General features: G+C 37.6%; 2 protein-coding genes across 6 annotated transcripts in view; both read right to left on the reverse strand.

The window, feature by feature from the left end:
- Nucleotides 1–13: 13 nt before the first annotated feature.
- Nucleotides 14–19,892, reverse strand: slc5a11 (solute carrier family 5 member 11). Of its 3 annotated transcripts, XM_056272133.1 has the most exons (17): nucleotides 19,502–19,891; nucleotides 18,912–19,011; nucleotides 15,981–16,150; nucleotides 15,769–15,840; nucleotides 14,708–14,812; nucleotides 14,535–14,594; nucleotides 14,019–14,123; nucleotides 13,837–13,942; nucleotides 11,862–11,942; nucleotides 11,559–11,764; nucleotides 8,042–8,177; nucleotides 7,835–7,942; nucleotides 7,581–7,731; nucleotides 3,329–3,497; nucleotides 1,297–1,512; nucleotides 1,034–1,172; nucleotides 14–305 (listed from the first exon to the last, which is right to left on the reverse strand). In XM_056272133.1, exons 2-17 carry the CDS (start codon nucleotides 18,919–18,921, stop codon nucleotides 82–84), a joined length of 2,058 nt encoding a protein of 685 aa, XP_056128108.1. In that variant the 5' UTR covers nucleotides 18,922–19,011; nucleotides 19,502–19,891; the 3' UTR covers nucleotides 14–81. The 3 variants fall into 3 exon arrangements, with proteins under 3 accessions (XP_056128108.1, XP_056128096.1, XP_056128102.1); XM_056272121.1 differs by having other exon boundaries at nucleotides 7,835–8,177; nucleotides 19,502–19,892; XM_056272127.1 differs by lacking the exon at nucleotides 18,912–19,011 and having other exon boundaries at nucleotides 7,835–8,177; nucleotides 19,502–19,892.
- Nucleotides 19,893–21,447: 1,555 nt separating this feature from the next.
- Nucleotides 21,448–25,699, reverse strand: part of grid2ipa (glutamate receptor, ionotropic, delta 2 (Grid2) interacting protein, a) — a 29,454-nt gene continuing 25,202 nt past the window's right edge. For all 3 annotated transcript variants that reach the window (XM_056272152.1, XM_056272144.1, XM_056272160.1), the window contains 7 exons: nucleotides 25,381–25,577; nucleotides 25,067–25,222; nucleotides 24,787–24,873; nucleotides 24,523–24,652; nucleotides 24,135–24,253; nucleotides 23,291–23,455; nucleotides 21,448–22,158 (listed from right to left, as the gene is read on the reverse strand). In XM_056272152.1, coding sequence (XP_056128127.1) covers nucleotides 22,075–22,158; nucleotides 23,291–23,455; nucleotides 24,135–24,253; nucleotides 24,523–24,652; nucleotides 24,787–24,873; nucleotides 25,067–25,222; nucleotides 25,381–25,577 — 938 coding nt within the window. In that variant the 3' untranslated portion in view covers nucleotides 21,448–22,074. The remainder of the gene's footprint in view (nucleotides 22,159–23,290; nucleotides 23,456–24,134; nucleotides 24,254–24,522; nucleotides 24,653–24,786; nucleotides 24,874–25,066; nucleotides 25,223–25,380; nucleotides 25,578–25,699) is intronic.

A 25,699-nucleotide genomic window follows, 5' to 3' on the forward strand; every position in this document is an offset into this window, starting at 1 on the left:
GGTCAATTAATAATTACATACTCAGTGAAGATTTACTTACACACCAGTCACACTAAACAATCCATGATAAAGGGCAAGTGGCTATGCCCAGTAGGCGATGAGAAACACAGCCAATGACATACAGACGATGAGGTTGGCGTTTACCACGTGTCTCATACAGGGCTCTTCCTCGAGGGAACACATCGGAGTCTCTGGAGGAGGAGACATGGGCTTCTCTTCTTTCTGCTTCTCCATTCCACAGATCCAGAACAGAGCAGATTTGAGTTTAGAGGAACCCGCTTCACTGGACACAGAGCTACAGGAGTCTGGTGAGAAACACAGCGCTCAGAATTACATGTTAACAGATTGAATATACATGATGTATATTAAGTGCATTTTATATTGCCTGCCAAATGCATTTAGACACTTGCATTGCCCAAAAAAAATGGCCATTTGTTTGCAGATGTCACTTTTGTGGTTTCTATGTAAAGCAATGACGTTCAAATATTAATTGTTATGCCAATGTTTTTTTTTGGAGTTAAAAGAATGACAAAAAGTAAAAAATTATGACACAAAAGTCCAAATTATGACATAATTATGTGATAAATTTTATATTATGATACAAATTAGATGTGTCGTGTAATGTCAATTTCTCAAATGTATGACTTAGTATGTCATAATTGTAACATCTCATAATTATTACATAGAGATTATGTAATGAAATAATGTTCAGATATTTAGTCAGTGTGATGTCAATGTTTTTTGGTGTCATGTGCTTATATTTCACATATTACTCAGATTTTTCTCATTTTCTCCACTCATTTAAACACTTTAAAAAATATCAAATGACTTTGTCTCCCTCTTCTGGATAACTGGTCTATTAAAGTCAAAGAATTAAGCATAAAACTAAGAATAAATCAGGATAGACAATTTACAACACCTTGGCAAACCATTGCATGCATTATTTATCCTGAAGCACACTGAGACTTATCTGTCCCTGTTTAATTCAAATCCCAAAATAATGCTACAAATGCATGTGAATTGGAATAGGTACCTTCTTTCATTTGATATGCATCATTTTCCATGTGTTTTGTGTTCTGTGTGGCGCCTTCGATCGTGTAGAGATCTGAAGCCACAACCTCTTCGCTTTCTTTCACAGGATCAAAGCGCGTGTACCACGTCAAACGACTGATCTGCAAAATAACAAGCCCTTTATACCGGACGTGTGTGTATTCTCAAGGTTTGTGAAAAGACATTTCTGAGTACAAAGTATGTTTTTTGTGCAATTGCAAACTGGGTTTGTGTGTGTGTGTTTACCTGCTCTGGTTTGGGCTTCTCTGTAGCCAGACTTACACACACCACCACGATGAGTGTGAGGAGAGTGAGAATGATGGAGAAGTACAGGAAGTGAACATATTTGATGATGTCAGGCCTGGTGTCGCTCTCATAGCACAGCGGTGTAGGATAGACGAAATCCAGGATCATCCTTATACACCCCACCAACATCCCCACTATCAGACCCCAGAATGCACCCTACACCAACAAAAAAAATCAGTTAATGTGTTTATTATTTATTGATAATATATATTAATAAAATACTTCAGAAACTAATTAGGAATGCACTGTATATAAAGTGCAGTATGAGTGAATGTGTGACCTTCTATGTGTGAAGTTCATATACTAGACAGAAGAGTACATTATGGATTATCATAATTATGAGGTTAAAAGGTCAATAATAACAAGTAGAAATTATGAGACACTAAGTGAAAATTATGAGATAAAAAGTTGACATGCTGTCATAATTATAGGATAAAAAGTCATAATTATGAGATAAGTTGACATGACAATTTCAAACAAAGTATAAATTATGAGATTAAAAAGTTGACATTGTGACAATGTTGTAATTATGAGCTAAGTTAATTATGAGATAAAAAGTTGACGACATGCTCGCATAATTATAAGATAAAAGCAGAAATTACGAGATAAAGAGTAAATTGTGACAGTCATAATTATGAGATTAGAAAGTCAACATTGTGACAATGTTGTAATTATGAGACAAGTTAATTATGAGATAAAAAGTTGACGACACGCTGTCATAATTATAAGATAAAAGCAGAAATTATTAAATAAACAGTTTAAATTGTGACATTGTTATAATTGTGAGATTAAAAAGTTGACATTGACACTCATAATTATGAGATACACCGCCGGTTTAACGGACAAGGCTTAAGCTAGTTCCAGACTAAAATGCACGTTCGAGCTGTTTTCACTGAAAGAGACTTGCACTGACAAATCTTAAAATATGTCACTGCCATTGTTTTGTATCAAGATTCACAGCAGTTTTATGTTGTTGGTTTTTTTTTTCTTCAAAAGGTACTTTTGTCTTATTTGAACTAAGGCCTAGTCCTGGCTTAATCTAAACCCTGTCTGTGAAACCAGGCCAAAAAGTCAAAATTATGACAAAGAAAATTCTAAATTATGACAGTCAATTATGAGATGATGAAAATGAAAGTTGACATTATGAGACAAGTCAATTCAAAAAATTAATGTCAGACTTTTTGTCATTTCGCTTTTATAATTATGATTTAGTATGTCATAATTTTAACCATCTCATAATTATAACCTTTAACTATAATTATGATTTTCCAAAGCCATTTTTTTTTGTGGAAGAAATGGGCTTCCATATTACACATTACATAGTGTAAGTTCATAGTGTATAGTAGGTCATTTGAGTACTACCATCTATATGAGTGAGTCATTATATATTCATTCACTCAATCGACTGTTCAAACATTGATTAATTCAGGAACTCGCTCCTGTCTGTTGCACAGAACAACACTTCTGCTGTAGCTTCGCTTTTGAACTATTTTTGTTGGTGGAGCAATAATAGACAAAGCAAACGGCAAAATATTTGTAACACCTCACACTATCAATCTTGGTGTTGGTCTTGATATCCACTGTGAAATTATATGGCAAAATCTCAGCCAACAGTACTTGTGATATTACTTTATTTATAATTTAACCCATGATATGGCTCGAAGCCTACCTAAATAAACGTTTTCATATGTGTCTCTCTCTCACTCTTTTGCAAGTGTAACTCTGTTACTATGGTTACCAATGTTTATAGTAGCGGATTCATTTCGTACTGTACGGTAATCAAACTGACTGGAACTACCTGTGCATTAAACGGTTTTACTGCACACCTTCCAGCCAATCAGAATCGAGTATTTAAACAACCCGTGGTATAAGTGTGAATTTACATAAATTACTAATGAATACTTTTCAAAATCTGATGAAAACATTAAAAAGGAAGAAAAAAACCCCTCTAAATGCTTGATTGGTTTTGTACCTTCTCATTGGTCCGTTTCCAGAAGCATCCAGCGAGGAAGATGACCGTTATGGGGGGCTGCAGGTACATACTGATGGATTGGATGTAGATGAAGAGCTGCCCACCCTGACTGGCCTGAACTAGAGGAATCCACAGCACTGACACCACCACTAACACCAACACAAACACTCTTTGACATGGAAACACACACACACACACATACACAACAGTTGAAACAGCTGACTTTACCAGAGAGCTACATGTTTTAAGTATTTGTAGTTGTAGAATGACAATACTAGATTAATTTGCTAAAAGCAAAAGCTCGACCAAAAGAGAATTTTACAGGTTAACAGCTTCTAACTATCCAGTGGGCCACCAACATAAGACGTTAATATTTGGTTTCATTGAAGTTCTGTTCAATATCAATTTGACAAAGAATACCGACACAGCTGACATTGGTTTTAAGTTGTGTTATTAACTCTTTTCCCGCCGTTGACAGAAACTTCCGGCTTTCCGTGTTTTCACTGTGATTCGGTAGGGGGGCACTATTACCCATCTGTACAGAATCAGAATCTCCTGATAAAAACACAATACGTAAACAGATCCATATGTAAAATAACGCGATCATTAACATTAAACTCCATATAAGGGTGATTCTTCAATTGGGGGCTATTTTGCCATCTTACATTTTGATGAATGAAATCTGGTTGAATTTTGTTGGAATTATGTCAAGGCAATGTTTACATGCTTTGATGTAAAGATATAATAATGGCCACGACTGAGCTTAAATATAATTTGAGTATTTTATATCTATTTGCCAACTGGCACTGAAAAACGTCATTCCCATCACAACATCAAAAAGTCTCATAATGCAAAGAATGTATCAAGGAGATCATTTAAACTCATTCATCTTGCAAACATTGTTAACCTTCAACAATACATATAAAAAACAAAATGTTTCCATTCTGGGAATTCCATATATTTTCTTGTTCTTACCATCAAAATGTGTTTTCCTGTATTCATCAAAGCACACTTTTGTTTAATTTCTGTAAAATTAATTTTAGATGTTTTTTCTTTGAATAGGTGGATGAGTATTTCATTAGGCTTTTCATGTAGCACCTCAAGATTGAACATAAAACAGATTTAAAGGTATGTTTGCTGTAAATTAAGCAACGTGGTGGTAATGACATACTGTTCTGGTAATGACATAGTGTTTTGGTAATGACAAATGAAAAGTGTACTGATACATAAATCAAATTTAAAGGCTTAAATAATGACTTCTGGTGAGTGTTGTTGAAAGAAATGGACAGATGTAAGGAGATTGACAGGGTTGTGCAACCACAGAAACCGAAAATTCTCGGGACAGCAGCATGTGTCCAAATTGTAATCTTGTTCTATTTCATCAGAAATGATCTTGAAACGGGGCTTGTGTAAAATACCGAACTTGTCCTTTAACTTTCTTACGACCTCTTCTGCAAGGAGTTTCACGATTTTCATTTTCACTGTTCTGACCCTGTTGCACTGGAGATGTTGGGGGGTGTTTGAAGCTACATAGTGTTGTACTTCCTGTCGAATTTTGTCATTGGCTCTTTGATTGTTTTGGTTAACTCTCCATTGTTTGCGTTTCTGTTAGAGATGCACCGATTGATCGGCTGGTGACTGGAATTGGCCGATTTTCGATTGGCCATGATCGGCGATGACATTTTATGCCGGTCAAATACACTCGGGCGCCGCATGATTAATATCGAGCAACATCAGCATCACACGTGCACACGGAACGCACATGTTGGAAACCTCGTGAATTACGGCCGTTTCACACCGCAAACGTGAGCAGCGCGTATTATTTCAAGCGTGCATGTTAATCAATGAGTGCATTCACACCGGGAGCGGGAGCCGCGCGTGAGCAGCGGTGAAGCACGGGTTTCGGTGCAGAGTCTATTTTTGCTGCACTGCTCACGCTCAATTAAAGTGAAAGCACACTTTTGATGGACAAAATAAATATGATTTCACACAAAAGTGCCCAAAATGCACAGAATTTGCACGTCTGGTGTGTTTTAACAAGAACTGGAGTATTTGTCAGAAAAGAAAATGAATTTTCTTTTTGAAATTAACACTTTTTTTGTTGGATATTGGATGTGAAAAGAAGGAAATGGTTCTTCCATAACACTGCACTTTAGATTCACTGCACATTTTTAGAGGAGTAATTTATATAGTCCTATTTTATAGTGATTACTGTTCAAAAATATTCTATGCAAAATGTAAAATGTTCTACTAAAGAAAAGAGAGAAAATAAATATTTGTGTGTGCTGTAAAGTGATTAGAAAAAATGAAATCGTAATCGGCTAAAAATTGGTATCGGCAGGTCAAACTCTGAAAAATCGGAATCGGCCTAGAAAATTGTAATCGGCCCATCTCTAGTTTCTGCCTTTGCTCCCGTTTTGAAAGTTGTGAGATTAGCTTTCCTGTTTCTTTTCTTCTTTTGTATCTTTCCTTTTCTCTGTCAATGTACTGCTGATATTTTACAGGATCTTCCTTCAATTTTTTTCTATAATCTCTAGACCTTTCAGTTGATTTCTTGGGAGCCATTCTGGTTAAAAAATAAGACAAAAAATAGTTTTAGGAAGTAAGGCATCTCACTTAAGTTTCATTGTAAAATCACACTATTATGCTTCTTTAACTTAATTTATAAACACATAATATGATATAGATAGTGACACAGAACATGTCATTACCACCATCACTTGTCATTACCATCACAACAAGTTGTGTGTTGGTAATGATGTGTTGCGGTAATGACATTTTTCATTTTTTTCAGGAAAAAAGATGCTAGGTCATGGTTTTGCTAACATTACTCAACAGCTAGTACAAAAAGACCTTTAAATACACATAAATCATTGTGAATATATATATATATTTATCAAAATATTGCTGCTACAGCATTTATGGTAATGACGCTGAATAAGTCTACTCCATGATCAGAAGGAATTCATGATTAAATTACTTACTTTTTCAGACATCAAATTTCACTGTTCTTTCATGGCTGACATGTGCTCCCCTGCTAGTCTTCATTTCCATGGTTATGGCATAAACAAGTCTTACCCTCAAAAATATCCTTGTTGTAATCATAGACTGTCGCGGTAATGACAGTATTGTTGTGGACAATACTAAATTGTTAAAAATATTCACAAATTGCACAGATATGAACCCAAATTATGCATCAAGTGCCTTTTTAAGTTACTGTTTAAACATATATTGTGATTTTTTAATTAACTGATAACATTTGATCACATTTTCAGAGCAGATAAGTTTTAAAGTCTGGGTTGGGGACAAGGCCTAAGTAGGCAAATATTAGTGATGAAAGCATTTTTAAAAATGGAAATCATACTGATTTTAGTGTATAACATTTTTTGGTGGTGCAATAAATATTATTTGAAATAACTAAACTATTTATTTTATAAAATAGTATTTTTAACATGAATGTATAACCTGGGGACATAAAAGTTCCCGTAATTGAAGAATCACCCATAAATCAAAACCACCTAGTGCTACTGAATGAAATGTCATTGTCGACCCAGGTCTTGGTAGGCCTACTGTGAAGTTTTGGGGGTGTTGATGGACTCGATCTACTCCATCTATGTTTTGATCATCCTTCTGAATCCGATCCAGACGTAGTCTTTGACAAAAATGCAATTTCTCAGCTTTTTGCTCAAAATGTTGCTTTCTTTATGAAACAAACCCACATTTAAGTGTTGATAAAAAAGAATGCATTAAGCTAGAATAAAACGTTTTTTGTTTGTATGTTTAAAAGCAGAGGCACTATTCTTTTGATAAATTGCATGTTCAGATATTCATACAAAAAATATTCTGGGGGCCATGTAACTTGTGAAGATAATCAAAAAATGCTGGCGGAGGCTGGCAACTTTAAAAAATAAATGCTGGCAGGGAAATAGTTAAGGAACTAAAATTCAATGACTGATGTCAAACAGAGACAGTCATGAGGTATGTTAATCAAAACCCAACGTCTGCTAAATATAATGTTAACGTCCACACAACATGAAATTATAACATCAGTAGATGCTGATATTTTATTGTCGTCAAGCCAACGTTGGGTTTTGGCCTCAACCCAATTTTCAATTTCAACCAAATTTTAATGACGGTCTAATGTTGGAGTCTTTCTGACGGCCAATTACAAATAGGCTCTTTACAGGCTGAAGAAATGGGTGAATTTGCCTTTAAAATCTAATGTGTGTATAACAGCTTGTTGATGTCACACCTCCCCACAATCATGAGCTCCCACTCGGAGGCAGTGCGGCGGATGTTTCTCCAAAGGTCCATGGTGAAAATGGTGCTGGAACTGTTGAATATGGAGGTCAAAGAGGACATGAGAGCAGCCAACATCACAGCCATCATTAAACCCCTCAGACCTGGACAAACACACACAAGAAAAATTAGTTAGCTCAGCCAGCTGATCTAAAAACTAAAAAACAACCAACATGTACGTAAACAATCAAAGAATCTCACTAATACCTGCGGGAAGGAGCTCCATCACCAGTTTGGCATAAGCAATGTCCGAGCAGCCCACAGGATTCCCACAAACCTGTTTACACACATCTGGGTCTCCACAGCCCACCTCGTCTACAGTTCTCACACACACACACACGTTCATATGCATTTCAATAGAACAAACTGTACATTTAGAGGCCTTAAACTTTGGTGTTTGTTTCAGTAGTTCACCTGGGTAAAGTATCCTGCTGATCATGCCTGGAATCACCATCATGAAGAAGGGCAGAACTTTGAGGTAAGCGGCGAGCAGAGATCCTCCCTTAGCATGCAGAATGTTCTTGGAAGCAAGCGAACGCTGCACTATCACCTGCACACAGGAACAACAACAAAATATAATCAACAATCTAAATATAAGCAACAGCAATAATAAATCTACGACAACAACAATAATCAACAGCAGCAGCAGCAATAATCTACAACAGCAATAATCAACAACAGCAGCAATAATCTACAACAGCAATTATCAACAGCAGCAGCAATAATCTACAAGAGCAATAATCAACAACAGCAGCAATAATCTACAACAGCAATTATCAACAGCAGCAGCAATAATCTACAACAGCAATAATCAACAACAGCAGCAATAATCAACAGCAACAGCAATAATCAACAACAGCAGCAATAATCAACAACAACAGCAATAATCAACAACAACAGCAATAATCAACAACAGCAGCAATAATCAACAGCAGCAGCAATAATCAACAACAGCAATAATCAACAACAGCAGTAATAATCAACAGCAGCAATAATCAACAACAGCAGCAATAATCAACAACAGCAGTAATAATCAACAGCAACAGCAATAATCAACAACAGCAGCAATAATCAACAGCAGCAATAATCAACAACAGCAATAATCAACAACAGCAGCAATAATCAGCAGCAATAATCAACAACAGCAATAATCAACAGCAGCAATAATCAACAACAGCAGCAATAATCAACAACAGCAGCAATAATCAACAACAGCAGCAATAATCAACAGCAGCAGCAATAATCAACAACAACAGCAATAATCAACAGCAGCAGCAATAATCAACAGCAGCAGCAATAATCAACAGCAGCAATAATCAACAGCAGCAGCAATAATCAACAGCAGCAATAATCAACAACAACAGCAATAATCAACAGCAGCAGCAATTATCTACAACAGCAATAATCAACAACAGCAGCAGCAATAATCAACAACAGCAGCAATAATCAACAGCAGCAGCAATTATCTACAACAGCAATAATCAACAACAGCAGCAATAATCAACAACAGCAGCAATAATCAACAGCAGCAGCAATAATCAACAACAGCAGCAATAATCAACAACAGCAGCAATAATCAACAACAGCAGCAATAATCAACAGCAGCAGCAATAATCAACAACAGCAGCAATAATCAACAGCAGCAGCAATAATCAACAGCAGCAATAATCAACAACCGCAGCAATAATCATCAGCAACAGCAATTATCTACAACAGCAATAATCAACAACAGCAGCAATAATCAACAACAGCAGCAATAATCAACAACAGCAGCAATAATCAACAGCAGCAGCAATAATCAACAACAGCAGCAATAATCAACAACAGCAGCAATAATCAACAACAGCAATAATCAACAGCAGCAGCAATAATCAACAGCAGCAGCAATAATCAACAACAGCAGCAATAATCAACAACAGCAATAATCAACAACAGCAGCAATAATCAACAGCAGCAGCAATAATCAACAGCAGCAGCAATAATCAACAACAGCAGCAATAATCAACAACAGCAATAATCAACAACAGCAGCAATAATCAACAGCAGCAGCAATAATCAACAACAGCAGCAATAATCAACAACAGCAGCAATAATCAACAACAGCAATAATCAACAGCAGCAGCAATAATCAACAGCAGCAGCAATAATCAACAACAGCAGCAATTATCTACAACAGCAATAATCAACAACAGCAGCAATAATCAACAACAGCAGCAATAATCAACAGCAGCAGCAATTATCTACAACAGCAATAATCAACAACAGCAATAATCAACAGCAGCAGCAATAATCAACAACAGCAGCAATAATCAACAGCAACAGCAATAATCAACAGCAGCAGCAATAATCAACAGCAGCAGCAATAATCAACAACAGCAGCAATAATCAACAGCAACAGCAATAATCAGCAACAGCAATAATCAACAGCAGCAATAATCAACAACAGCAGCAATTATCTACAACAGCAATAATCAACAACAGCAATAATCAACAGCAGCAGCAATAATCAACAGCAGCAATAGATCACCAACAGCGCAATAATCAACAACAACAGCAATAATCAACAGCAGCAGCAATAATCAACAACAGCAGCAATAATCAACAACAGCAGCAATAATCAACAACAGCAATAATCAACAACAGCAGCAATAATCAACAACAGCAGCAATAATCAACAACAGCAGCAATAATCAACAACAGCAATAATCAACAACAACAGCAATAATCAACAACAGCAGCAATAATCAACAACAGCAGCAATAATCAACAACAGCAATAATCAACAACAACAGCAATAATCAACAACAGCAATAATCAACAACAGCAGCAATAATCAACAACAGCAATAATCAACAACAGCAGCAATAATCAACAACAGCAGCAATAATCAACAACAGCAATAATCAACAACAGCAGCAATAATCAACAACAGCAGCAATAATCAACAACAGCAGCAATAATCAACAACAGCAATAATCAACAACAACAGCAATAATCAACAACAGCAGCAATAATCAACAACAGCAGCAATAATCAACAACAGCAATAATCAACAACAACAGCAATAATCAACAACAGCAATAATCAACAACAGCAGCAATAATCAACAACAGCAATAATCAACAGCAGCAGCAATAATCAACAACAGCAATAATCAACAACAGCAATAATCAACAGCAGCAGCAATAATCAACAACAGCAATAATCAACAGCAGCAGCAATAATCAACAACAGCAATAATCAACAACAGCAGCAATAATCAACAACAGCAATAATCAACAACAGCAATAATCAACAGCAGCAGCAATAATCAACAACAGCAGCAATAAATCACCAACAGCGCAATAATCAACAACAACAGCAATAATCTACAACAGCAATAATCAACAACAGCAGCAATAATCTACAACAGCAATAAACAACAACAGCAGCAATAATCTACAACAGCAATAATCATCAGCAGCAGCAATAATCAACAGCAGCAGCAGAGTTGTCATGATAAAAATATTATGTTTGGAAGGTATGTTGTTGTTAGGCGGCTGCTAAGATCTTATGGGTGATTATTACAATGTGGTTGCTGAAGAAGAGTTCTAAAGAGTTGTTCTAAACTAGATAGAAACTAGTTTAGAACTAGTCTAAAACTACCCCACTGTGAAAAAGAAGTGTGCTTTAGCTACATTTAAGAATATGTGCACATTCAATATGATTAAGTGCACTATATTTTCACAAGAGTAGCTAGATAGAAAGAAAGAACTACAACTTCTACAGATCAAGACCTTCAGTCTAGCAACCTAGAACTTCAACTCTAGCTGGATCTAGACCTTCTAAAGCAAGAACTTAGAGATAGATCAATATAAATATATAGAAGCCATCATACCCATCATGGGTAATGTGTCTTAAATAAGTTCAATCAACACTGCTGGTCGTTCACCTGGTCAGAACACCAGTACCACATGGAGGGCATGGACATGCCCAGGATTACTCCCGGCCACGGCAGGTCAGAGGTCACAGGGTGACGGAATATGTGAAAGGCATCATCACGAGGGATTCCGCAGGTGGTGTTGGGCACTCGGATGGAGGGAATAGCTTGAGGATACTTGTCCAGGACAGCCTGAAATCCCCCAACCTCTGCAAAACCTGACATCGAGAAAAAAAGTAAAAGAAAAAATAGAGTATATTATTAGTGCATAGAAGCTTCAGAATTTCAGTGAACATTATTGTCGTAGTCACTCACTGAAGCCCATGAGGATCAAGGCTCCGACCACCATGATGACAGTCTGAACCGCATCGGTGTAGATCACTGCTGCCAGACCACCTGTAAACAATCAGTCAAGATATGCTTTAGAAGATTACAAGACTTAAAGGGCCGTTCACAACAAGATAGATAACCAGAACTAGTGATGGCCACTTTCGAAACACTGCTTCATGAACCTTCGAAACTGCCAAAGCCACATGATTTCAGTATATGAGGCTTTGTTAAGTTTCGAAACCTTTTGAGATGTAGCTAGATAGACAGAACTAGAACTTCTAGACAGATCAAGAACATCATTCGATGTAGTTAGAACTTGAACTCTAGGCATACATAGACCTTCTAAAGCGAGAAGTTAGAGATAGATCTAAAACTTAAACCTACTTAGACAGACCTATAATTTCTTAATAGATGGATTGATCTATAGATACTAGAAAATCAATATCTAGATAGATAGTCCATATGCAGTAATATAAATAGGAGGATAGTTTTGAAATGTCGAACTCTGTGAACCCATGAACCAGTGTTTATAGTTTTTATCTGATTTCGGATCAGTTTTATAAATGTGCCAACATTTAATGACACATTTGTACAATAAAAACGAAATGTTTTGATTTACCAAACCCTCCATAAACCAAACAAAACAAGTCCTACAATTGAATAAAATAGCATATTATACACTACAGACACTTCCTATTCCATGGTATAAGACGATTTGAGACTACACTTTCAATAAAACATTTGCAATTGGTTTGTAAAAGGTGTTTTTATGCATGTTTGGGCTGAGTTTTCATCGCAATGCATCTATACCTTTCTGGGGTGCGTTTCCCAAAGTAAACTATGGTCGCAAATTCCTCGTTACCAACACAATTCAACAGAACTTGCCACCATAGTTGACTGGGAAACGCACCCCTATCACTAACTATAAATAATCATTCTAATTCTATTAGAATAGAGATATCTAAACCATATCGATAACTACACGAGGGAACGATATCATTGGTATCACTTTCAGAACTGATGAGCGATAAAAATACTGACAGCCAATCAGAATCCAACTAATTTAAAGAGATTAAAAGAGATAGTTCACCCAAAAACGAAGATCATCCCATAATTTCCTCCCCCTCAAGCCATCCTAGGTGTATATGACTTCTTTTGAAGCCCAAAAAAGCACATCCATCCATCATAAAAGTAATCCATACGGCTCCAGGGGGTTAATAAAGGCCTTCTGAAGTGAAACGGTGCGTTTGTATAAGAAAAATATCCATATTTGTAACTTTATAAACTACAATCACTGGCTTCTGGTAACGGCCGTATGCGAGTCGAGTTCTGGCGGAAAAGTGACCTCTGACCTTTCAGAAGGCCTTTATTAACACCCTTTAAAGCGGGAGATGGCGTCTTTATGTTGTCGTGCTTTGGTGTGGACGCTAACATGGTTATGGTTCTTAGTGTGAACAGCCTAGCCTGGGAAAACCCAGACAACTTCCGGCAAATTTAGATTTGCTCTGAAAGTTAGTCTGGCAAAGAGCTCATTCAAGCCCATTTCCAATCCGTCGAAATCGAGGCACCAATCAGAAACGTTGGGGCGGGCTTTACACGATGACGACAGCGCTGGGATTTTGAAGCGGATTTTGTAGCCTACATTACAAAGATGGATGCCGCCGTCGAACATCACTCGTTCGAATCAGCTATCGCGTCTGTTTTAAGCGATTTGAACGTTTCCTTTTTGTTAAAAACCGAGCAAAGAACAACACTCGGAGATGTTTCTCCGCCGCTCTGCATACGTCATCTCCTTCATCGCTCTGATTGGGTTTAGGTCTATCCGCGACGTCCGTTGGTGACGCCCCTCTGGAAATGATTTGTCTATGACGCTTTGCCAGACCATAACTCAGTTACAACTGAGAATGGTCTGGTTTTAACCAGGCTATGAACAGCCCTTAAGAGTAACAAAATATCTGACCTGCGATGGTGTACAGAGCCGTAATGCCGAGAAGCAGAACCACAGCGAGGTAGATGTTCCACTGCAGAGCCTGCTGGATGAACACAGCTCCTGCATACATGTCCACCTGCACACAGACACTCAGACAGGTCAATTCAAAGCTGATTACCAAGTCAGAGAATTTTTTTATTTATCATACTTACTGATATTTTGGTGAAGATGTAGATGAATAGATATAAAACACAAAGAAATAACTGTATTCTTATGCCACCAAATCTTTTCTGTAAATACTCAGGCATTGTTGTGACCTGAAAAGAAATGGAAAATAATTTGTATTTAATTCACACTAATTGCAAAAACAACTAGATAAAGACAGTTGCGTATGTGTGTGTGTGTGTGTGTGTGTGTGTGTGTGTGTGTGTGTGTGTACACTTCAGTCCAAAAGTTTGGGGTAAGTAAATAAAATGTTTAAACACATTATTCAGTAAGGATGCATTAAATTTGGTCAAAATTGTCAATAAAGGCATTAACAATTAATGTTACAAAAGATTTCTGTTTTAAATACATTAACTTTCTTTTCATCAAAGAATCATCATAGTTTCCACAAAAAATATGAAGCGGCACCGCTGTTTTTAACATTGATAATGATCAATTGATAATCTGTTAAAGGGACCCTAAATGTATGTAATACTACTGTCTCAAATCTGTTGTTTTCTCACCCTTGATGCAATATAGATGGGTAAAAACAGCCAGCCCAAGAGCAGCACCATCAGCATGCCCTGCAAATGAACATGAGCCATTCACTTTTTCCATAATCCACTATATAATGTGGTATATTCAGCAAATCAATGTACTCTCTATCTCTTAAATAAATTGTATATTGTGTGCTCACGTTCCATTCATAAGCAGCTGCACCGATACCAGCTGCCGCCCCAGAGCCTGCGAGCCCAATGAAGTGCCCACTGCCCACATTACTGGCAAACAGAGAGGCGCCCACCTGCACATCATAGAAGATGGAAAAGATGTGAGCTGGAAATTACATTTGATCCGTGAGGGGCCGTTTACACCACAACTAAACCGAAAACGTTTGATGCGTTTTTTGGCCGTTCATTTATACGACAGTGGCGTTTTGAAAACCTGAAAGCCAAAAAACACAAACTTCTGAAAATGGGTTTCAAAGTGCAAGTTTTTGAAAAGGATACAGTTATCGTCACCGCGTAAACTTTGAATTTGTGAAAACGGTGACGTCATGTGCATGTTACATATTACATTACCGGTACGTGTAAATGAACCCCTACAGGCTCAAATTCAATTTCAATACTACATTTATTTTTTATCTAACAAAGAAGTATTTTATAACATGAATCTCCTCAGATCCCCAGAAAAAAAATAAAGAAATTAAAATTTGCACATAGAAAGCTATAACAGAACTGTTTTGGGGACCTAATATTTGTTTCATTGTGACATTTTCATGACAATTTTAAGATATTTCTCTCTGAAAAAGTCTTCTTATCATAATGCCAGGGTTATTATCGTTAACTAACACTAAAACCATACAAATATTTTAAGCTAGTTGACAATGCAACATTTCTAATTTTAGTTTTGTTTCACTAAAATAACTAAAACTAAAACAAATAAATATTTTATAAAAACTAATACAAAATAACAAAAATACAATAATTTTACTTATATTATTTTTATTTAAGTGAAATATTTCTAAACAGAATATATACAAACAAAATTTCATTCAAAATATTACCAAATTATAATAGTAAATGATTAATATATTTTTGTATTACAGTAATGAGAACTGATGGGAAAATCATGCCTAATTTTCATGAATATAATGTTCCTAAAAATAGGCTTAATTTTTTTAATGCAAAATGTAATTGCTTGTTATTTTGTTTGTTTGTTGATGTTTTCTTTTGGAGACACCATCACTATTTTACTCACCGGCCACCAAGTCATGGTTTTCCCGGCAAGAAAATATCCATCCACTGTGCTCCTCTTGGTCTTCCACATGGACTGTTGGGTGAGCAAAGGTTATAAATATGCCATATACAAGATGTTACGCCATAAATGTGATAAGTAACACATTTACTGGAGTAACATTTTGTCACTGTGAAATGACATAGCAGTGCATTTTGTCGTTTCAGTAAACTTACCCACAAGCCCACAGCCAGAACCAAGAGGAAGTAGATAACAAGCACCACTATATCTGTGGTGGCCAGGGTGGTCGACGGCGATGTGACCTCCGCGGTGGGGGAAGGGGACACATTGGGATGCTCGGTGGCAGCCATGAGGTCAAAGGTCAAGGAGTTTCTCAGGTGTGTCACTTTAAAACAACAGATGGTGGGTAATCTCCCTCACATTCACACATTCAATGGAATGGCATCCATACGTGACTTTATGTCTTTACTGATTATACATTATCTAGCCTGTATTCGCATGCTAATGCTTTTTCTGTCGTTTAATAAGATACCGGGTGTGTTACAACAGAGGAATGGCAATTTTTTTCCTACAGAATGTAAAACTGAAAAATTAACTTATAAGAAAGGACCACAAGGCAAATATTTCATAAAACTCATTTCATAAAGCACAAATAGAGACAGCATTATACTGCAGAACTCACACTTTCTGATTTCACTTCAGATCCAAATTTGATAAAGAACCCATACAAAAATAGCCTGGGAAAACCCAGACAACTTCCGGGAAATTTAGATTTGCTCTGAAAGTTAGTCTGGCAAAGAGCTCATTCAAGCCCATTTCCAATCCGTCGAAATCAAGGCACCAATCAGAAACGTTGGGGCGGGCTTTACACGATGACGACAGCGCTGGGATTTTGGAGCAGATTTTGTAGCCTACATTACAAAGATGGATACCGCCGTCGAAGATCACTCGTTCGAATCAGCTATCGCATCTGTTTTAAGCGATTTGAACGTTTCCTTTTTGTTAAAAATCGAGCAAAGAACAACACTCGGAGATGTTTCTCCGCCGCTCTGCATACGTCATCTCCTTCATCGCTATGATTGTTTTTAGGTCTATCCACGACGTCCGTTGGTGACGCCCCTCTGGAAATGATTTGTCTATGACGCTTTGCCAGACCATAACTCAGTTAAAAGTTACAACTGAGAATGGTCTGGTTTTAACCAGGCTAATACAAAAGACCATGTTTCCTAACAGATGTGATTTAATGCGTGGATTTAATTGGTTTTAATCTCAAAAGAAGAGAGAAATACGGTAAATGCAAATATGCGTACATCAGTCAGCAATACACACATTTTCCAAGTTTCATTAAGGTGTAAAATTTGGTGGTATTAATGTTTGTATTAAAAGAGTTTTGACCAATACATTTTTATGAACATTACAGTACATTACTGTCTTCAAGTTTTATCATTTACGCCTGTGTTATGGAAATCATCATTATGAACAGCAGCTACGCTAATATCATCTGCTTTTAAACCGACAAACCTTTAGTGCAACTCATTTACATTTACATTTATGCATTTGGCAGACGCTTTTATCCAAAGCGACTTACATTGCATTTCAAGGTACACATTTACATTCTTATCAGTTCTGCTTTCCCTGGGAATCGAACCCATGACCTTGGCGTTGCAAGCACCAACGCTCTGAGCTACAGGAAAGCAACTCCAGCAGCAGGTTCACTCTGTTCAGAGCCCAGGTTATATCAGCTTTTGCACTGTGTTGAGAGCACCTTAGGACCATAACCTTTTCTTGGTTTGAGAGGAACTCTACAGTAACCTCGGGCCAAAAAACATGCAGGACTCGCTGACTGAAAGAGCACATTTTCACGAACACGCTTAACTCATGCGAGTGCAAGCAAAAGCGCTGTCTTGAAAGAGAGCACTTTCAGCAATGCCGACTGGAGTGGCTCGAATGGAGAACATGTAAAGGCTTTCAGAACTAAAGCCAAATCCCAAAATGGGCTAGATGGGTGAGGAGGGTTTAGCTGACGTGATATGCTGGGTGGCAGAATCCTGTGATAGTTCAACACACTCCCTGAATGAACCATGATCAGTCAACCATCCAGATCATTCAGCAGGCAAACTCTACTATTTTTAGAGGGTAGAGAGGTGCTTTCACACATTCCATGAATGTACACACTCATTGTAGGGACTGCGAAGTGGTACGCTGTGCCCATGAAGCAATCTCAGAAACACTCGTGATGAGGGCTATCTGAATTTAGAAGTACTGTAGGCGCTCAAGAGATGTACTGAGATAAGAAGACCTCCGGCCAACCTGCGAGAGGATCTGTTTCAGCGCGAACAGTTTGAGGGAGCGTTCTGATAATACGCTCTAATGCTAGGGGATTGATTTTAGAGCTAGCACAGCAGACAGCGTTACACCTTTGAAAACAGGGCAACCTATGGGGCTCGCCGCTTTAGGGCAAGAGCCGAGGGAAAATTATTCTGATACAGAAGCACCTACTTATGTCTTCCAGCTTTGTCACACAGCACAGTGGAACAATCATAGCACAAAGACAACTAGGGATCTCAGCTTATATTGTGTGAATGAGTGACTGGAGCATTTTGCGCTTATACAACCTGTTTGTTTTCAAGGCCTGAGGTGGTTGGAGGGGGCTGCGTATATCTGTAGTGAGCTCTGAACACGGCAGACCACTGCTCTGAGACGGGGACTTCTTATATCGTGTGAATGAGCAAACAAACAGGGTATTTTTTGCTTTACACAGTGCAGATAGCCTCTTCGAGGTGGGTGTATATGGACTCCTAAGGTTCACCACAGGTCATACTCATCATCTTCTGACATGCCACAAGACACCAGGCCGTGGGCTCCATAAGCCCTCGGTCCCAGGATGCGGAGACTGTCCCTGGTGAAAATCACAAGTAGGTCAGGTGGAAGCAAGGCACACGGATACTGACTTGGCGTGAGCTCGTCCCCTGACTGTCCTGCCTCAGCTGCTGCTGCGTCTTGCTCCGTGGCTCTTGAGTGGCTGAGGGCGGAAGCAGGACGCCAGTTTATCATCAAAGATGATGTCGATACAGAGATGAAGGATCCTGACACTCATCACTTCACAGCCGTGTCCTTCCAAAGCTGAAACAAAATGTCATACTCACCGGAACGCATGCAGGGGAGCAGCAATCCAGGTGCCGTCCGCTGGTTGGAGTAAATCTCATTGGCAAGTAGTAATTGGCTTCTTAAAGACAGAACAGCTGTCTGAAGGAGAGAGATTCTGAGGAAATGCTGTTCACCGCCGCCTTACATAGCCCCTATTGCACGCGCTTGAATGTTATTGGCCATTGTGTTACAATGCTGTTATTCCAATGAGGCTTCAGTATTTCTAGGAGGAAGGTGTTTCCCCATAGGGTCGGCTCTGACACAACGTTGAGACCGAATTGAAAGGGAATTGTATTGAGAAGTGTAAAGTTGCAAAAAAAGTCATAGTCAAGTCAAACAGCATTAGTAGTAGCCCATTACTAATTCTTCTTACTGGCACTAATATCCATTAATGCTCATGTATTTCACATTAAATATAATGAACCCTCACTAAAAATAAAACAAACAAGCATACTAACAATCAAAAGTGCTTTTTCAGCCTGAAGATTTAAACAAAGCTGAATCAAAGACTTCAAACACTTTTTCACAAGGAGTACAATTACTTGTACACATATGGCCATTACTACATAAATAAATGAACAAAACTAACCTGAATAACGGGTCAGAAACAGTCAGATGTCTCTATCCTAGTCAAGGGTCCATTCAAACAGGGCTTTACAGGGTCTCCAGTGAACGGACCCAAAGTTTCTCTCAGTACCGTAGAGATGATCCCTCTCCGATCAAAGGGGTCAAACTCCACTTGCCTTCATGTAACACTACACACTGGTTAAAATGTAAGGGTGTTTTATTACCAAAACAGTAATGACAACAGAACGATGTTGCAACATCACTTATACAGAGTTACTTAGTAGAGGGAGGCGCCAACATTTATTATACATGATACATTACAAAAGAAAGGAAAACAAACTCTGAAATAGCCATCATGTCATTTCTCAAATGAATAAACAATAGTAAAAGTGCTGTACTGCCCAGTAAATGATCATAACTCTAGAAGTTTGTATATTTCTTGGATTTATCGCCACCAACAATTCATTCGTCTTCTATGGACTTTAAAGACGAAGGGCCCTATCATACACCCAGTGCAATGCAGCGCAAAGCGGGACGCAAGTGTTTTTTGCTAGTTTCGCCCGACGCAGTTGTCATTTTCTTATCCTGCGCCATGTTGTTTAAATGGCAAATGCATTTGCGCCCATGGGTTGGTCTGAAAACGAGGTGTGTTCAGGCACACCTAATAGCGTTGCTATTCTGAGGCAACTGAAATAGACTGCGCCATTGACCAAACCAACTGAAACCTGGTCTTAAGTCAATGGCGCAGTATTTATTTTATTATTTAAAGAGTAATGTAGTTAGTAATGCGCGCCTATAGGCGGGTCCACAACGCGCGTACACTCGGCTTATTACACACACAGGGATGCGCAGCAGCACATAAACTAGCCAAATATTAAAAATAAAAGGATTACAATGTAAAAGATTAATGTTGTGTACATAAAGATATGGTGGAATCCGGCTTGTCCCGTAGATGGTCTGCTCACACGCTTTAACCTCGCGCACGAGCAGATCCGTTTGCGCTCTGGAGACGCGTTTGAGCTTTCCGCTTGCAAATTCCGCCATGTAAATAGCGAATCCGCCATGGCGCGAACGCAACTGGCTTTTAAAGGGAATGGGAGGTGAGAATCTGATTGGTTTATTGCACGTTACGCCCAAAACACACCCATTACTCATTAAGAGAATAGGGACAAACCTTTTGGACCATTTTTCCCGTCGTTAAACTAGCAAAAGTGGCCCTGCGCTTTAGACCATGCGCTTAGATCGTTAAAATAGGGCCCAAAGTCGATCAAACCTAAAATTCTTCTTTGGGCCGTCCTATCCATGATGAGAGCATGAAAATTAGCTATTAACACTGTGAAACAAGCCCTAAAAGAAAAATTCAAAGCATGTAGGAAACTTTACATTACTGACATTACAATAAATAACAGTAATAAACGAAAGCTATGAAATGTGCTTTGATCATATGGTAAAAATATTTTCCTTACATTTAGTTTCATTTCAACCATGATGCAATTAAAATGAATTCACATGATAGATATTATATAAATATTTGTACATCTTGGAGACCAGTCAACACTTAGATAAAGGCTCAACCACGTGTGATATTTTCACAATTCTTTTTTTTTTTTTTTTACAATCGGACAGTTTAATACAAATAAAAAGTCCAGCTTAATGTTTTTGAACATTCAGAATAGCAATTAAAAGAACGATACAAGAATAATATGATTCACTATGGTAATAAGGAATTAAAGCAGATATAAAGCAGCACAAAGGTTAATTTTTAATAAAAAGTTAATATTTAAAAATAGCAAATGCATATAGTGAAATCATAATCTAGCTCAGCATTGTTTCTGTAACTAGTAAAGCAATATATCAACTACAGTAACTGCCTCTCTCGTAAAATAATATCTCTCAATCAATGCAGTTTTTTGTCTGAAAGAAATCATCATCAATAATTCATAATATATTGCACTTAAACATTCTGCATACCAGGAATTACTTTTTATTAGTTAAGACATTAGTTTAACAAAACACCTGCTTTACAGTACAATGACCAAGAAACAACTCCGAACCAAGTTGTTTAAATACATTTAAGCAGAATTAAGACACATTGTTAAAGCACTTTTCTCCTAATTTATTCATTAATTTATCAAGTCAGACAAATCTGACGCTCACAGTCCTAATTAAACTTTACATTAAATATATCTTATCTAACTGCACTTATTAATGTTTACAAATCCACTGCAAAAAGTTTGGCGGCAATTCTTGCCCCAACTTTTGGCTTGTCCATTTACAAGAGGCAAAACGTCCTGGTGTTTGAGTACCAAGAACAATCGAACAGTCCATCCTGTAAAATAACATCCTAGAGCAAATGTTTTTTAAGCCATTTATGATCTTTCCCTGCACTATTTGCTCTACAACCGAAGCTTTTCTGTCCGATCTGTGCCCGAGTGTTCACCTGTACAACTCACCAGGACTCATTATATTGTTACTGTACACGTGTCCTTGAATTACCGTAAGGCTATCACTAAATCAGACTGGACATGTATAGGAGTGTATGTAAGTGAGCGTTGATGTACTGTAAGTCTGTGTGCCTCATGTTGGGTGGTTTCGTCACCAGGCTACAGGAGAGGCTGTGCGAGGGCTCCTTGGGCTGCGAGGAGGGTTTTCTGTGGTCTGGATATCACTCAAGGCCCGCTAAAAACAACAACAAACTTATTGAAATACACAAATAATACCGATAAAACTCCTCATCCAGACTCATGGGACATAAGAAATATCATAAAATCTAATCATTTTCACGATTAAGTCAAGACACTGCAGGCAAAAAGATTGTTTTCTCAAGCATTGGTCAATTTTGAGATTTTGGGCTATTTGGCTTTTCATAAAGTGTTGTTTCAGACTAGTGGAAATAAAACATTCAAAATCCACTTTTAAGTGTTCATTTTTATTGCACTTTATTTGCATGTGTAGATCTTAATTAAAGTACATATCTTTTATTATATTGTATCAGGCTGTTTTCTCAAAATGAGTTTTTTTCTCCAGAGCAGTGTCAGACATTTCTATTTCAGTGCATTAATGTACATTGTAGATGCACCTAACTTTACCGTTTTATTCCTATCTATATTCTGAAGGTTTTTACAGAGGGGTCTGTTCATATTTCATTTACCTGATTTTATGCAAAAAAAAAAAAAAAGTATTACAACATTTACACCTTAACATTCACGTTGAGTGTATTTTCTAACCTTTAAAACCTTTAACTAATATGTTGACAAAATAAAACATGAATTTTAAACCTGGCTTTATCCAATTTTCAGATTATTTTAATTTTTTGGGAAATGTATGCAAATTAGTGTTTATTTATGACTCATTTGTATATTTAAACATAACATTTTAGAAAATTTGTAATACAATTTTTTTTTTGTGCAATTCTTAATCTGTCAACCGGGGAAGTATGGTGATATCTTTAAGTAACATTTTTACGCGATTCATCTTGGGTATCTTAATAAATATCAGTTGTTAATGTATTTGTATTTCTTTATTGTGAATATTGCAACTTTTAATTCTTTGGCAATAACCGTGCATCCATGACGTTCTTTGTGTTAGTCTTAACAGACATTGTTAATGTTTGGTAAAACATTAGCGAGTAGAGCATGTCTAAAAACAGCTCTCGAGTGAGCTCAGATGAGGGAAGGATAAGTGACCTATTTTTCCACCTGTCTGTGCTAAAAGCCTTAATGCATTTCTTTGCTAGCATTCACCTCATTTACTAGATTGACATGCAAATTGAAAAATAAATATGCATCAGGTTGTCTAATACAAAGCTTACCTCAAATTTGGCAATGAACTCAGCGAAGATACCAAAGAAACTCTCAGTGGCGGTGGTCTTTCCATCCTCCCCGAAGAATGAAGCGACTTTGCAGAACTCTTCCATCGCCAGCTGCTGCAGAGACTCCAGAGACTGCACTGCAGGGTGACTGTTTTCCAGAAATCCCTACATGCAAGTAGTTAAGGTGGTTTGTGATGAATTTGGCAAATATCAAGCATATTCCATGGTCAAATGTTCATATCATCTTGTCCTGCTTGGTATCTGACCTGGATCTGCTTGGAAAATTGTTATACAAAGTGTCACTATTCCATTTTTGCAACTATAAGACATGCTAAAAGTGCATTCAAGTAATGTCGGAAAGTTCGTGTTTATGAGTTGAACACACGCAAGTCACCATAAAGTCGTAATTACGAGTGGGGAAACTCTGGATTTTCCTTAAACCTAGAGTTTCCACGTGTCAGAGAGAAAACATGTTGCATCTAATAGATGCCGCAGCTGATTTTTTTTAAAAAATTGACATCAAAGTATGCATGTACAATACCATAAAATACCATAGTATTGTACAATTTACATTCAAATTTATAACAATTCTATATACATTCACCTTCATATATTGAATAATAACACACCCAATGCACATTATCATCATTTTGTGGATGTGGTATAAAAATCTTGCTAAATTCTAGTTGAAAAAGGTACATCACTATTTCCGACCAAAGTTCTATTTGAACGCAGCTGACGTCATAATTATGACTTCCCAACTGGTAAAAATTAACTTCCCATGTGGACTTGAATGCACCATAAGATCATATCTAGCCATTTTAGATATTTTGATGGAGGATACACTCATAACAACAGCAAATCGATCCTCAGCAGCGGCTGGCATCTGCTGGCAGGCTAACCGAATGTCCTGGATTGTGGCATGTAGGTCGTTAAAGTCAGAGGTCATGTTTCTCTGATTCACTGTGGAGAACAAATCAATGACAAATATTAAAGAGATCTGCAGCACAACATTAAATGGGAATGATGATCCATGTCTTAGACATAACATGATGAGGAGCACCATGGATTGTGTAATCAGTCTTTAGCCTTTATCACAGTCTTTATCAGTCTTTTACACAGTCTTTAGTCTTTATCACAGTCTTCATCCATGAAACATGACTAAAAAACCGAATGAATTCGGACTGCATAAGAGAAACGTCCTGAGGAACTGGACTCCAGTAGATGTTCACCTTTGGCTGCTTGTGGCACCGTCATAAGCTCCTTCCTAAAGTCCAGAACCTCGGGAAAGTGCTGACACAATGATTTCACCAGGATATGAAGAAATGTTGACTTTCCATCCACTGTTTTGGTGGTACTGAGCTTTAAGCAGAAAAATGGAGAATTGTAGTTATATAATGCTAAAAATTAATGCTTTAAAATAAACTTTTACGAAACCTAATGATGAACCTCATGAATTCATCTGCAAAAGATGCCTATACAGCGACAAGGCTTACTTCAGAGAGAAAATTGATCTTAAATCCAGTCGTTTTATTGGTCTTTGGTTGTCCGTTATTCAGATAATTCCCCATAGCCAGCACAAACTGGGAAAAAAACAAACAAATAAGTTAATCTACATGGCATGATAAGAAGATCAGTATTCAGGGTGTATTATGAACAGCCTGCTTTAAGAATATGTCAACAGTCTTTTATCTGTGAATGATTTTCTTTGTTTGATTGCGTGACTGTATGATCATGCATGCCTGGGGAGAAACTAAACCACAGAAGGAATTATACCTCCAGAATCTTGGCCAGTTTTTTGCTGTTCTTGAGCTCCATTGAAGCTTGGAAAACACAGTCGTAGGCCCCTCTCATCTCCTCTGTTTTCTCTTGCAATGTAGTCTTAAAATGCAGGCTTTTCAAGCGGGTCTTATACTCGGGCACCGAAAGCATCTGAATACATACAAAAGCACAAATTGTTAAAATTATACACACAAAAAAATACAATAAAACATATACTTTAACATATAATCATAGTATTTGGCGCAACAAAAAAATAATGATAAATATCCTGCCAAATCCTGATAAATATCCTCTTATTCATCATGTACCTGTAGGACAAACTGATCAGGCTCGCTGAGTTTGCTTGGGTCATCACTGTACTGCTCGTACTGTCTGACCTCATCATCGTCCGGTGCATACAGGAGCAGTTGTTTAATATGCGGGGACTCCAAGCGTTCGCTTGACATCGTCATCAGCACCTGGTGTAGCTCGCCTGGCGACAGCTTCAAATGGGCAATCAAGATTGCTATAAAAATGATAGAAGAGACGATAAAGTGTACAAGGAACATGTGCTTGCATGCTAATGGCTAAAAGCTAAGATGCACATCGTCTAACAGTTGGGATAGTAAGCGAAAAGAGCATGCTGTT

Source organism: Rhinichthys klamathensis, unplaced genomic scaffold (assembly GCF_029890125.1).
Source record: "Rhinichthys klamathensis goyatoka isolate OS25496 unplaced genomic scaffold, OSU_Roscu_1.1 h1tg000015l_1, whole genome shotgun sequence".
NCBI lineage: Eukaryota > Metazoa > Chordata > Actinopteri > Cypriniformes > Leuciscidae > Rhinichthys > Rhinichthys klamathensis.

Excerpts from the sequence above, each read along its gene's own strand:
- slc5a11 (XM_056272121.1), bottom strand. Across the intron at positions 11,765-11,861 it reads CTTGATCCTCATGGGCTTCA|GTTTTGCAGAGGTTGGGGGA; the intron begins GTGAGTGACTAC and ends TCTCGATGTCAG. Across the intron at positions 306-1,033 it reads TGCATATCAAATGAAAGAAG|ACTCCTGTAGCTCTGTGTCC; the intron begins GTACCTATTCCA and ends GTTTCTCACCAG.